The 12,463-nt window shown below is 48.7% G+C and overlaps 1 protein-coding gene across 1 annotated transcript; it reads left to right on the top strand.

The window, feature by feature from the left end:
- Positions 1-441: 441 nt before the first annotated feature.
- LOC104315668 (cytochrome P450 2C9-like) lies at positions 442-6,737 on the top strand. The gene is given in 9 exon segments (XM_009915753.2): positions 442-654; positions 996-1,158; positions 1,642-1,791; positions 2,099-2,259; positions 2,654-2,830; positions 3,355-3,496; positions 3,916-4,103; positions 5,306-5,447; positions 6,137-6,737. Coding segments are annotated over 9 exon segments (1,485 nt in total). The 5' UTR covers positions 442-474; the 3' UTR covers positions 6,319-6,737.
- The last annotated feature ends 5,726 nt before the right edge of the window (positions 6,738-12,463 follow it).

The following is a 12,463-nucleotide window of genomic DNA, read 5'->3' on the forward strand; positions in this document are numbered from 1 at the left end:
AACTCCACTGATAATGTCAGGAAGACTTCAGGAAAAAGCAAGAATGGCTCACCCCACTGAGAGCTTGTACAATCAATACCGAAGAACAGAAAATCCAAATGGCACTGAAGTACTTGAAAGATGCTCTCGTGACAGTGAATTTTTGGGAGCATCTCAGTAGAAGAGTGTGCCTCTAGTGTGATCTCTTTAACAATGAACTTTAGGTGAAACAAAACAAGTTTTATGACCACATTATAAATTTCTTAACCTCTGCTGGCCTCTGCAGTTGTTTGAGATAAGGTGTGTCTTCAATGGCCAATTAACACCAAGAGAAGTCCTAGTTTCATAACACAGGGCAGTCTAACAAGTGATTGACTGGTAATATTGACTAACTCAGCCACATGATCCAAAACTTTTTGTTGAGCTAACATAGCCCTTCAGTATATAAACTTGGGCTCCAGCAGCCAGTCACACCCTCCTGAGCCACAGAAGCAAATGGACTTCCTGGGAGCAGCCACTGTTGTCCTCCTGGTTTGCATTGCTTGCCTGCTATCCTTCACAGCATGGAGCGGGAGGTCTGGAAAGGGGAAGATGCCTCCGGGACCGGCTCCTCTTCCCATCCTAGGTAATGTGCTGCAAGTGAAACCAAAGAACCTGGCCAAAACCCTCCAGAAGGTAAGGCTACTTTCTTCTTCTTACTTTCTTCTGCAGGCAAGAAATGTGTGGGACCTGTGCATTGGGACAACCTGTGGCCATAGCTTGATGAGTGGCAATCCCAGAGAAGCAGAAAAGTACTGGGGGTCTCAGCTGCTCCCCCTCACTGCTGTTGCCATTGTTGTCCAGTGCCTGATAGCTGGGAACCCTCTCCACAACCACATTTATCATGAGAGGACCAAATCTTGATGTTGCTGGTCTGTGAGGCTGCACTGCCCACAGTGGGATGCAGCAGCAAGGCCACTTTTCAACTCCTCCTCCCTATCTGCTCCATGGCCATGTTCTCTTTTGCATTTTGACAGCTCAGTGAAGAGTATGGACCAGTGTTCACAGTGCACTTGGGCTCTGACCCAGTGGTGGTGCTGCATGGACACGATGCAGTGAAAGAAGCCTTGGTTGATCGCGCGGATGAGTTTGCTGCCAGAGGACACATGCCAATAGGAGACAGGGCTAACAATGGATTAGGTGTGTTTGCTGATCGAGCTCCTTCTGAGGAGAAGGGAAGGGCTGAGGGTGCGTTCGGCAGATTAGAGCTGGAGTGTACCATGCATGAGAGAAGACTGCGGGGAGTGGGTGGGTCCCACCTGGAGAAGGGAAGGCAGAGTGGGCTGTAATTGCTGGCTTCCACTCAAAGAGGGTAGCAGAGAAATGGAACCGGATTCATCTCAGCGATAGGCAGTGAAAGGGCAAGCGGCAACAGTCACCAGCTGCAGCAAGGGAAATTATCTGCGGTTATGAGTAGTGAATTGTTCACAGGGAGGTTGGGTATGTAGTGGAGAAGGCTAAAAGCAGGCAGTTGGACTGCAGGACCTCTAGAGATTGCCTCCAAACCACACTATGACACTACCACGTCAGTGCTCTCCCAGGGACAGGATTCACTGTCACCATGAGCCTCAGTTCATCTCACACCCAGCACATCCAAGCCAGGTCTTCCCTCTTCCTCTGCAGGGATTGTTTTTAGCAACAACAAGGAGTGGTTACAAGTCCCGCGGTTTGCTCTCAGTACTCTGCGCAACTTTGGAATGGGGAAAAGGAGCACTGAAGAGAGGATCCAGGAGGAAACTGAGTACTTGCTGGAAGAGATCAACAAAACAAAGGGTATGGTTCACTTTTAATACAGCTTATGTTTGCAAAAAAAGGACTATATTAAGGAAGCCCATGTCTTCAGCATAGAATTGAAGTTCCCATGTGTTTGGTCCATGCACCAGCTACCCCTCATTACAAAGCAGTAAACAATTCTGTAATAATGTACTATTCTTTTTGGAGGACCTTTCTGTGTTACTCAGAGACTGTGATCTGATATTTCCACTAACAACCAGAGCTCAGGTTACCCACAGCAGCCATAAGTAGCCATAGTTTGGGTTTGTTTTTTTTTTTATGGTTTGTAACTTTTCTGAAATCACAGGAACACCTTTTAACCCAACCTTCATGCTGAGCTGTGCTGTCTCCAATGTCATATGCTCCATCATCTTTGGGAAATGATACGACTATGAAGACAAGAAGTTCCTGGCCCTGATGAGCAACATGAACAACATCTTTGAGATGATCAACTCCCCATGGGGACAGGTACATTCAGTAGCCATATCACAGTGGCAACATTCCCCCAGGGGAGCAGGAGGCCTCCCTCCCAATGAAGCCCCATTTCAGTCTTCTAACTAGGACCCCATCAATGCGTTGCTGCACAGGAGGGTATTCATTCAAGAGCAAGAAGCACCCTCACCAATGGAGTTGGCTTTGCCAGCTAAGTGCAGCTTCCCCTTAGTCCTGAATACCCTTCTTCCCCACCTTTAAGGTTCCTACTACTACTAAGCAAGCTCCAACCACCCTGTCAGACTGCCCAGCCTCATAGCCCTTCTGCTTGGCTCACTTGAGAGTGTTGTGGCCTTCCTAGGCTTTTTTGCTAATATCAAAGGATGGGGCAATGGTCATGCTAGGGACCTTCCTGTTTCTTTCCTTCCAGCTGTACCAGATGTTCTCAAAGATCCTGGATTACTTGCCTGGCCCACACAACAAAATATTCACAGAATTTGATGCTCTAAAAGCCTTTGTGTCAGAGGAGGTGAAGATGCACCAAGCCTCCCTAGATCCCAGCTCCCCCCAGGATTTCATCGACTGCTTCCTCAGAAGAATGCAGGAGGTAAGGAGACAGCATGCAGCCCCAGCGCATGTGCAAACATATCTACACTGAGCCCCTTCCCTCTCCTAAGTAACAGAGACATCGGGATGACCCCTTCCCAGGCGGCTGACCTGTGCAGTGGGAAGACACCAACGATACCCCAGATATTGCCTGTGCTAGAGCTTATAGCTCTGTGTCTGCACATTCAGCAGCCACTACCTGCAGCTGCTTGGACAGCCAGACCTTCATCTGCTCTCACCAAAACACAGGGACATTTGCAGTCTGGTCTTGCAGTTCTTTCACCAGAAAGCAGTTGGCACAGCAAGGGCAAACAGGCAGCTATGTACCATTCGGTGCACAGCTTGAAAGAAGGTTGCTCTGGGGTTCAGCTTACTGCACAAAGATAGCATTGCAATGTCCCAGATGGCTGCTGCACCTTAGCAGAGAAATGCAACAGCTCTAGGCAAAGGGGAAGGCCTGGGATGACACAAGAAAGGGCCACTTTTCTTAGCTCAGCCAGAGAAACAGCTCAGCCTTTTCCCTAGGAGAACGAGCATCCCAATTCCAGTTTCCACATGAAGAACCTGATAACCAGCACCTTCGACTTGTTCATTACCGGAACTGAGACAATTAGCACCACTGTAAGATATGGGCTTCTGCTTCTTCTCAAATACCCGCAGATGCAAGGTACCAGTCTGTGGCCTCTTCCTCTCTAGCTATTCCCCTGGGCTGGGCGTGTGTCTAACACCACATCCTTCTTCCAACGTTTCTCCTCTCTCTCATATTTTACCCAAAAGGGCAAGGTCCTTGCACCATCATTCCCCAGGGTGGCCGTTAGAGATCCCTCAGCTTCACTGGCATCATCATCAGCTGCACTCCCCTCACAGCCAGGGACGCGACTGTGTCCACATCTTTATCTCCCAGTTATACACACATTAGCCAAGTCACCAGGAGGACATTCTTTGCATGGGCCACAGTGGAGCTATGTTCTAGTCCACACCAAAACCAACATCAATGCTCCTGTCATCTGTGGACAGCTTATGGAAACCTGTTTAGGTACGTTTGATTTTATTTACCCATTTTATGGTTTGTGCCTTTCATGACAGAGAAAGTTCAAGAAGAGATTGACCAGGTAGTGGGACGATCACGAAGACCTTGTGTGGCTCATCAGACCCAGATGCCCTACACAGATGCAGTGGTCCATGAAATCCAGCGCTTCATTTCCCTCATCCCCATGGGTCTCCCTCACACTGTGACCAAAGACACCGGCTTCAGAGAGTACGTCATTCCCAAGGTTAGTGGGCAAGCTTCTTCAAGTTCAACAACAAGGTGGCAGCATGTTTGCTCTTAGGCTGTCAGTTACAAGCCAGAAGCTACAAATGCTGTAGCCTGACCTCGTTGTCACCCAGCCCTTCATGAAGATTTTATCCTGAGGCTCCTGTAGCTCACTTGCAATCCCTTGTTCCCATTCCATGGGCCGACTGGAACAGTAGCTCTGCCCAACACCTTTGCTCACTTGCTCTGCAGCTTTACCTATCTGCAGAAACACAGTGCGTTAACAAAAAAAAACAACCCCAGATCAGTGACTCCTCACACAAAAGGCAGCAAAGCTATGGAACTGCTCACCACCATCCAGGAGAGCCTGTACATGTGCTTGGATGCAAAGTCAGTTGGTGGTTATTGAGCACAGAAAGCCCCTGAGCCACAAAGTACTTGAGGCTATGTTTGCATTCAAGGGAACAAGCAAAACCTGTTTGCTGTTCTCACACACTTCTTGAGGCAGTCACTGGTGGCCACTGCCAGAGGCAGGCTGATGGGCTAGAGCAACCCACGGCCTGGCCTGGCCCATGGCAGCGATGCTCATGTTACATACTGTCTTCTAGGTGACCGTGTACAGCAGGGGAACAGCAGCACACAGGCTGTTGGCGTTTTGATTTTCAGCTGCCTCTGTAAAATCAAAACGCAGGACCCAGAGAACTGCTCAGCTTCCAGCAGAGGGCTCTTGTGTCATCACTGCTGGATTATTTATCCCACCCCCACATCAATGGCTGGTCAGGAAGAGGGAAGGAAGCGGATCGTGGCAGGAGAAATTTGCCAGGAGAGGGGAAGAGAGCTTCACTTCCACAGCTTTGTGTGCTTTCGCTTTTGGGGGCTCACAGAAAAGAAGGAACGTAGTGCATCTACAAGTTCATTATTGTGAAACACTAAGAAAGAGGAAGAATTAGGTGGGGTGTCCCCAGATGACCTGAGCAAGGTGAGGATAAATGGTCTGAAAGTGAGAGGGAGCATTCAGGAAAAGCAGCCAACGACTGTCCCTGCTGTGACATCTAGCAGGGTCTCCCTAAAGCTGCCTCCCCAGCGGAAGGGTCCCCAAAGGCAAACAAAAGGCACTGGTAGGGCTGTGCTGGGAAGTTCAGTCTTAACCTGGCAGGCAGTCGGATCTAAGTGATCTAACTTGTCTCCGCTTCATGTTGTGCTCTTCTTGTGTTACCTCAGGGCACCACAGTCTTTCCCATCCTCAGTTCTGTCCTCCATGACAGTAAAGAGTTTCCAAACCCAAATGAGTTCAACCCTGGACATTTCTTGAATGACAATGGCACCTTTAGGAAGAGTGAGTTCTTCATGCCCTTCTCAGCAGGTAAAGCACAGGCTTTCTCTCTGTTGATGTCCTCCTCTGGTGACCACCCTGCCCTTCCCTATAACACACTCTCCCTCTTCCCAGCGTGGTCCCCCTAGTGCTTCCTTGGGACTCACTGCTCTCTGGATAACTCCTCCCTGCTGCTCCCTTCCCCAGCTGCATCTCCCATCTTGTTCAGGCCTGGTGGCTTCTCAGACCTCCTACTAGGAGGTGCCAATGTAACGACATGAATGGGACCCACTGACACTTTCTAAAATACCTGTCACCTTCCTATACAACCACCAGAGTCATCCTTAACCAACCTGTCTTTCTGTGGTAGCTCTACTTTTCCCCAGCACCTCTTAAGTACCTCTCAGGACGCATGCAACCACTCACCTACCAATAGCTCCAACCCTCTGCTTTCTCACCCGTGCTTTATGTCACCTTGCTCTCTCTCATCTTGCCTCCTGTGATGCCTCCTCCATGTTTAAGACTTCTACTCCTGTTCTTCCTTCGCACACCCAGCCAAACTGCTAAGGGTCTTTTTCTCCAACAAACTCTTCTCTTGCAAATGTCCTTAGTAATCCTGACAGTCATCTCACTGCTGTGGCTGTATCCCGTAAATAAAGCTGTGCAACACATCTGCTTAGTACAAACTCTAGTCTACTCAGCAACACCTGTTGAGTGCTATTTGCTGTTTTCACTTCCAGGCAAGCGAATGTGCCCTGGAGAGGGCCTGGCACGCATGGAGATATTCTTACTCATAACCACCATCCTGCAGAACTTTACCTTGAAGCCTGTTGTCGATCCCCAGGAACTCAACATAACCCCAATACTGAGTGGGACAGGCAATGTACCTCCTGCCTACCAGCTCTGTGCTCTCCCCCGCTGAAAAGCACAAAACCTCTCTCCACGGTATCCTGAGCCTGGCTACTCCTTTACATCTCCCTTACTAAAACCAACAGCAGAAGCATTGGCTCACCTTTGCAAGGCCTCCAGGAAGGCAACCCAAACACAGAGTAGATACATGCACAGAGTAGACACCTTCAAAGACTCCCAGAACTGCTCCGCTACATTGCAAGGAGGCCCTGGGTGACGTTGCAGCCTGTGCACTGACGCTCTGTCCACAGGTTCATTGAGTGCAGTGACTGCATCAAACAGCTGATTTTCTCATAAACATGGCTCGCATGGCTGCCCATGACCTGCTTCTCCCACAGCACGTGTTCCACCAACGGCAGTACGCTTTGCAGATGGATAGCGCTGCTTGTGTGTATGTTAATGACCCAGTAAAGAAAAATCTGTTTATGAGGATTTGAGCCATTATTTTCTTTGGGTTTGGGCAGCACCCACATCTGCTGTTCCACTGCGGAGTAGGTCCACAGTGCCTGTGGCCAGCACCGTGTGGGAAGGGCCCCCACTGCTGCTGGGCCTGTGGCTGGCTGCAGCACACTACCTGTGAGGAATCTCATGGTGTGTGATGGGAAGGGGGTCCTGCAGCCTGGGGGCTATCAGCAGCTCTATCTGCCATTCTTGGGGCTGCCAGTCCTGCTGCCCACAGCCAGCCGAAGTATAGCTGCAGCATCCCTTGTAGAGGAGAACACTCCCCCGCCCCCCCAGTTCAGAGGCTGAAGTTCCAGCTGCCTTCATCCCCTCAATGGGACTCTTGGCTGCTCCTGGGGGCTCCTCTCATTTCTCAGGCACACTATGCCCCAGCCTTTCCCCAAACTGGGAGCACCTTCCCTATGGCTCCTCTCTGTCCTCCTCCCACCAACTCCCCGAGGCCTACTGCTCTCCCTGAGTCATTTGGAGCACAACCCTGCCTGTCACTGTGGCCTCTTGGCATCCCCACACGAATCAAGATGGGGCTGCTGAGGCCTCCTGCCTGAATCACACTCCCAGCCCACCTCCCAGCTGAAATGCCAAGGTACAGAAGAGAGAACAGCGTGATAGAGAGGCCATTGTGGGTAAGGAACAGCTGAGAACGAAGGGGAGTTGCCATCACAGGGGCTAAGTTCTGCAGCTGGAGTTGCATTCTCCTTCCAGTTTTCTTGGGCATATCACTTCATCTCACTTATAGTCTGGACTACTCCTGCCAAATGAAAAGAGGAGTGCATGCTTGTCTTTGCAGGCTGTTGCAAGAAGTACACTCAGGCACCTGAGTGATGAGGACTCCAGCCAACTCTCCAGCTGCTCTTATCTACCATGAGTATCACTTCAAGGATTTAGATGTTATTGATTAAAATAACAGATGTTATTGATTAAAATTTATTAGGAGGACAGCAAAACCATGCCTCCCAGAGAGCTTGGGTACTCCAGGAGAATCTCATTTTGCTTCCACATCTCAGAGGCATCATTGCAAAAGTCCTTTCCCCATTCAAAGTCTCTGTCCTGTCCTCCATAGAATTTCATGTATGCAGAAAAAGAAAACTCTATTGATCATAAACTGCAATCGTGTGACCCCTGGTGTCTAGGAAAAGGATTGTGTCTGTTATTTCTGGTCCCAGCCACTATTTGGTGCTTTTCTTTCAGTGATAGGGTGGATGGTTTTCATAAATGGATTCTACCAAAGGTGGCTCTCTTCTGGGCTTCTTTGTCTTTGTGGGCTTTGCTTCTATTTGGATGTCCGGTTTGCAGTGGTTGTCTTGATCTTCATTTACATAGATATTTGTTGTGCCCTGCATCATGGCCATATAAAAGTCCTAGAGGCAAAATACAATCTCTGTGATGGTTGTCACAAGGTACTTAGAGACCTTGTGACTACTGCAGAGAATACAGTATGCAAGAATTCATGCCTCTCTCTTTGGAAATGTTTGGCAGTATTTTGAAGAAAATGTCATATTTGCTCACATCTCAGGTTCATCTCTCCTTCTCCCTCCATTTTTGCCCATGCAGGATGCAGCTCTAATGCCTGTGTAATCTAAAGCAATGGCAAACCATTGCTGGCCTCTCATCTGGGATTGTATCAAATAGACAGACATGCAACCAGAAACAGCAATCATGTAGGAGTCCCAGGCAATCATGGGAAGAGAGCTTACCATGAGCTCTCTATTAGTCTAGGGCTACCCTTAAAGCCAGTACTGCATTTAGTAACTCACTCAGCAGCATGTGTGCTCTGTTGAGAATCAGTTAATAGATGACTTAACGTCTGGAGGTCTGGGATGATTCATATTAATGTTCTTCCTGCCCATCAGGATGTTGATTTGTCTGAAGCAATGAACAAAACAGTGACAAACAACACCTACCTACAATTCACAAACAGCTACATAAACAGCACAGGGCAGTGAGAAAATGTTCTGTTACTAAAGAGCTCCAGAACTCAGGACATACTCAGGGGAGTAACCACACAGGGGATAATATTGGGGAAAGTATCCAACATATCCTAAGCTGGATGCCAAAACACTCTTTCATTTGGAACAATCACAGGCTCCACTTGATGGCTGCCCATGAGAATGAGCTTGCAGAGGGGAAACCTCAATGCCTGAGTGTTGCCTTTACAAGAACATGCAAAATCTGTCTGGTCTTTTAACACAGGGGAAAACCCTCACTTTCACATTTACACACAGGAAAAAAAAAAAAAAAAGATTAAAAAAAAGATTATGTTAACCAACAACAACTATGGGGCAATCATCTCCCTCAGTACTGTTACACCCTTCTTTCTGAAGTAAGGAAACATAAAGATCCATGCAAGAACTAGAGCTGGTTAAAAACATCTGTAAAGTGGCAGAGGAAGGAAAGGGCCCTTTTAGGTAGAACTGTCAATGTTGGGCTGCCAGTGTGCTTCATGGCTTTCTTCCTCCATTGGCAGGTGGGCTATCTCCTTGGTGATGTGGGTGCTTTTTTCACCCCAGAGGAAAGAAGCATGATGCTACAGAAATCCCTGACTCTACTCCAGCAGTGAGGAAGTAGGCAAGGTGCAAAGACTCACCCACCCCATGGGCTGGAACACAGAAAAAAAGGTGAACAAGCTATACATACTATGAAACACCTTGGAGCATTTCAGAAGCTAAGTAACACCATTTTGGAGTGAGAGGATCCCTACATGAATGATTTCCTGTAGGAAATGACAGAGAAATCCCCTGAAGAACAGTGGTGATAGATTTTTTTTTTTTTTTAATTCCCTGCTAGTTAACAGATCATTTGGAGGTGCCCCTTCAGTATTTCCATATGAACTTGCAACTCCTAAGCTGAGGTCCAGCCTTTGAGAGACAGAGCAGAGACAGTCTGAGTGCCTAGGGATGTGCTGAATCAGGTTTCTGATGTGGAGGCCTAGGCTTGGAAGTAGCAAGGCACCCAGGGAATGGAAGGTAGTCACCTGATTCCAGCTGTAGTTCTTCCACTGGAGAACACAGACCACCGCCAAGACAACTGCAAGGACCAAGGCCAGGAAGCTGGGAATCCCTGCAGCTACTCCAACCACCCAGGGCTCATACTAACTCACAAAGACAGACAGTCAGGTCAAATGCAGTGTGATCCTTAGTAGCTGAGTGAGTGGCTACCATACAACAGCAAGAAAAGCCAATGCGAGGAACAAAACTGCAGCCCTGGATCAAAACAGTAGCATCCAGCCCAGCTGTACTGCACACTGAGATGGACAGGGGAAGCAGAGATTTAATTTCAGAGGGAAAACATTCCACATAATCAAATGGATTAAGTAATTGTCCTGGGTTCAGCTGGGATAGAGTTAATTTTTACAGGAACCTGGGAGGTGGGGGGCATAGCCGGGGCAGCTGACCTGAACTGGCCAAGGAGCTATTCCATACCATGTGACATCATGCTCAGTATATAAAGGGGGAGCGGGCCGGGGGGTGGGCTCTTCTTTTCGGTGGGGGAAGTGGCAGAGCATCGGGTCCCGGGTGGTGAGCAGTTGCACTGTGCATCACTCTTTTTGTATACTTTTTCATTAGTACCGTTGTTGTTGTTGCAATTTCTTTGTGTTGTTCCAGTAAACTGCCTTTATCTCAACCCTCGAGGTTCCAGGTTTGTTTTTTTTTCTCTCCTCCGTCTTCCCCCCCATCCCACCGGAGGGGGGCGGGAGGAGTGAGCGAGCGGCCGCGTGGTCCTTTGTTACCGGCTGGGTTGAAACCACGACAGTCCTTTTTGGCGCCCAACGTGGGGCACGAAGGGTTGAGATAACGACAGATCTGGCCAGAGCGTGTTGAAACAAATTTGTCATACGCATTTCTTATACTAGATAACTAGATGTTAGTCACAATGTAGATTAATTTGTTTACATGGTGGCGTTTTGTAAGTTCTTATATGCTTTATGTATTGCCTGTAGTTGCGTATCTCATCTCTGGGAGAGTGATTGGGATTATCATTTTGCTGTACTGGGCAATGTCGACTTGTGAAATGATTACATCACTGGTCATGAGGTTAAGCTGTTATCTGTATGAGGCAGTGATATCATTTCCAGACTTTGGGCACCTTCTGTCGGATTTTATTGGTAATTACACCCAACCCATGGGGAAGTCAGGGGGGAATACTTCCCCCCATCCGTTCCCCTCCCTTTTCTCTTTCCAACTAATTACAACAGTTTTCGAGAATTTTGAATATCCTTGGGATGCGCAAGCCTGTGTGCTGTTAGTGCTATGCCTCCTGACTATGTTTCAGGTCTTGTCTAGGGCTACAAAGAGGCTCTTTAAGAGTACCACCCAGAGATCTGTCCCAAAGCTGGATATTCATGGGTGGCACGGCGTGTGGGAGGATGTGGGCAGGTATCTAGAGAACTTCTCACCTCCAGTGACTTGGAAGTTCACTCCCGAACAACTGCAGAACCCTCATGAAGTGATAGAATTTTTGAAAGGAAAATGCTGTGGCTATCCCAGAGACACACAACTCACTACACTGTGCTGGGCCCTGGCCGGTATCTACCAAACCCTGCTTGATACTATGCAGCACCCCCAGGGGGAAAAGGGGGAAAAGATGGAAAACAAGACAACATGCACCGTGGCTGCCCCAACCCCGACAACATGCACCGTGGCTGCCCCAACCCCGACAACATGCACCGTGGCCGCCCCTACCACGACAACAGGTACCATGGCTGCCCCTACCCCGGTGACAGATACTGCCACTAAACCAGAGAACCAACCTGTGCCAGTATCAGTTGCCCCTGTACAGAAAAAGAAACACACAAAGAAATCAGTTCGCTCAGTGAGAGATGAAGATGAACCAGGGTCATCGCGAGAACAGGAGGAAGAGGCAGAACCTGAAATAATTACCCGATCTCTATCCCTGAGTGAGTTGCGTGACATGCGAAAAGATTTTAGCCGCCACCCAGGTGAGCACATTGTTACCTGGCTGCTCCGATGCTGGGATAATGGGGCTAGTAGTGTAGAATTAGAGGGTAAGGAAGCCAAGCAGTTGGGATCTCTGTCTAGAGAAGGGGGTATCGACAAGGCGATTGGGAGAAAAACACAAGTCCTCAGCCTCTGGAGGCGACTTCTGTTAGGTGTAAAGGAAAGATACCCTTTCAGGGATGAAGTTACATGTCACCAAGGCAAGTGGACCACCATGGAGAGAGGTATCCAGTACCTGAGGGAATTAGCCGTGCTGGAGGTGATTTATAATGATCCAGAAAATGCGCAGTCACCCACAGATCCAGATGAAGTCCAATGCACACAACCGATGTGGCGGAAGTTTCTACGAAGTGCACCACCAACCTATGCCAACTCATTGGCAGTAATGTCCTGGAAAGAAGGCTATGGACAAACGGTGGATGAATTGGCTGTCCAACTCCGGCAATATGAAGGAAGTCTCTCTTCCTCCCTACGGGCCTGTGTCTCAGCTGTAGAGGAATTGTCCCGAGAGTTCCAGCAATTCAAAGTAGATATGTCCTCCTCCTCACCTGTACAGGCCCGCATTGCAGTTATTGGGAGTAAGCGTTCCTCTGCCCAAGAGAGAGGAGAGAGAAAGTACACACGACGGGCTAACCTGTGGTTTTACCTGCGTGACCATGGAGAGGACATGAGGAAGTGGGATGGAAAACCTACCTCAGTCTTGGATTCACGGGTACGGGAGTTGCGAGAAAAAGCAACCAG

The sequence above is a fragment of the Haliaeetus albicilla genome, chromosome 11 (genome assembly GCF_947461875.1).
Source record: "Haliaeetus albicilla chromosome 11, bHalAlb1.1, whole genome shotgun sequence".
Taxonomy (NCBI): Eukaryota; Metazoa; Chordata; class Aves; order Accipitriformes; family Accipitridae; genus Haliaeetus; species Haliaeetus albicilla.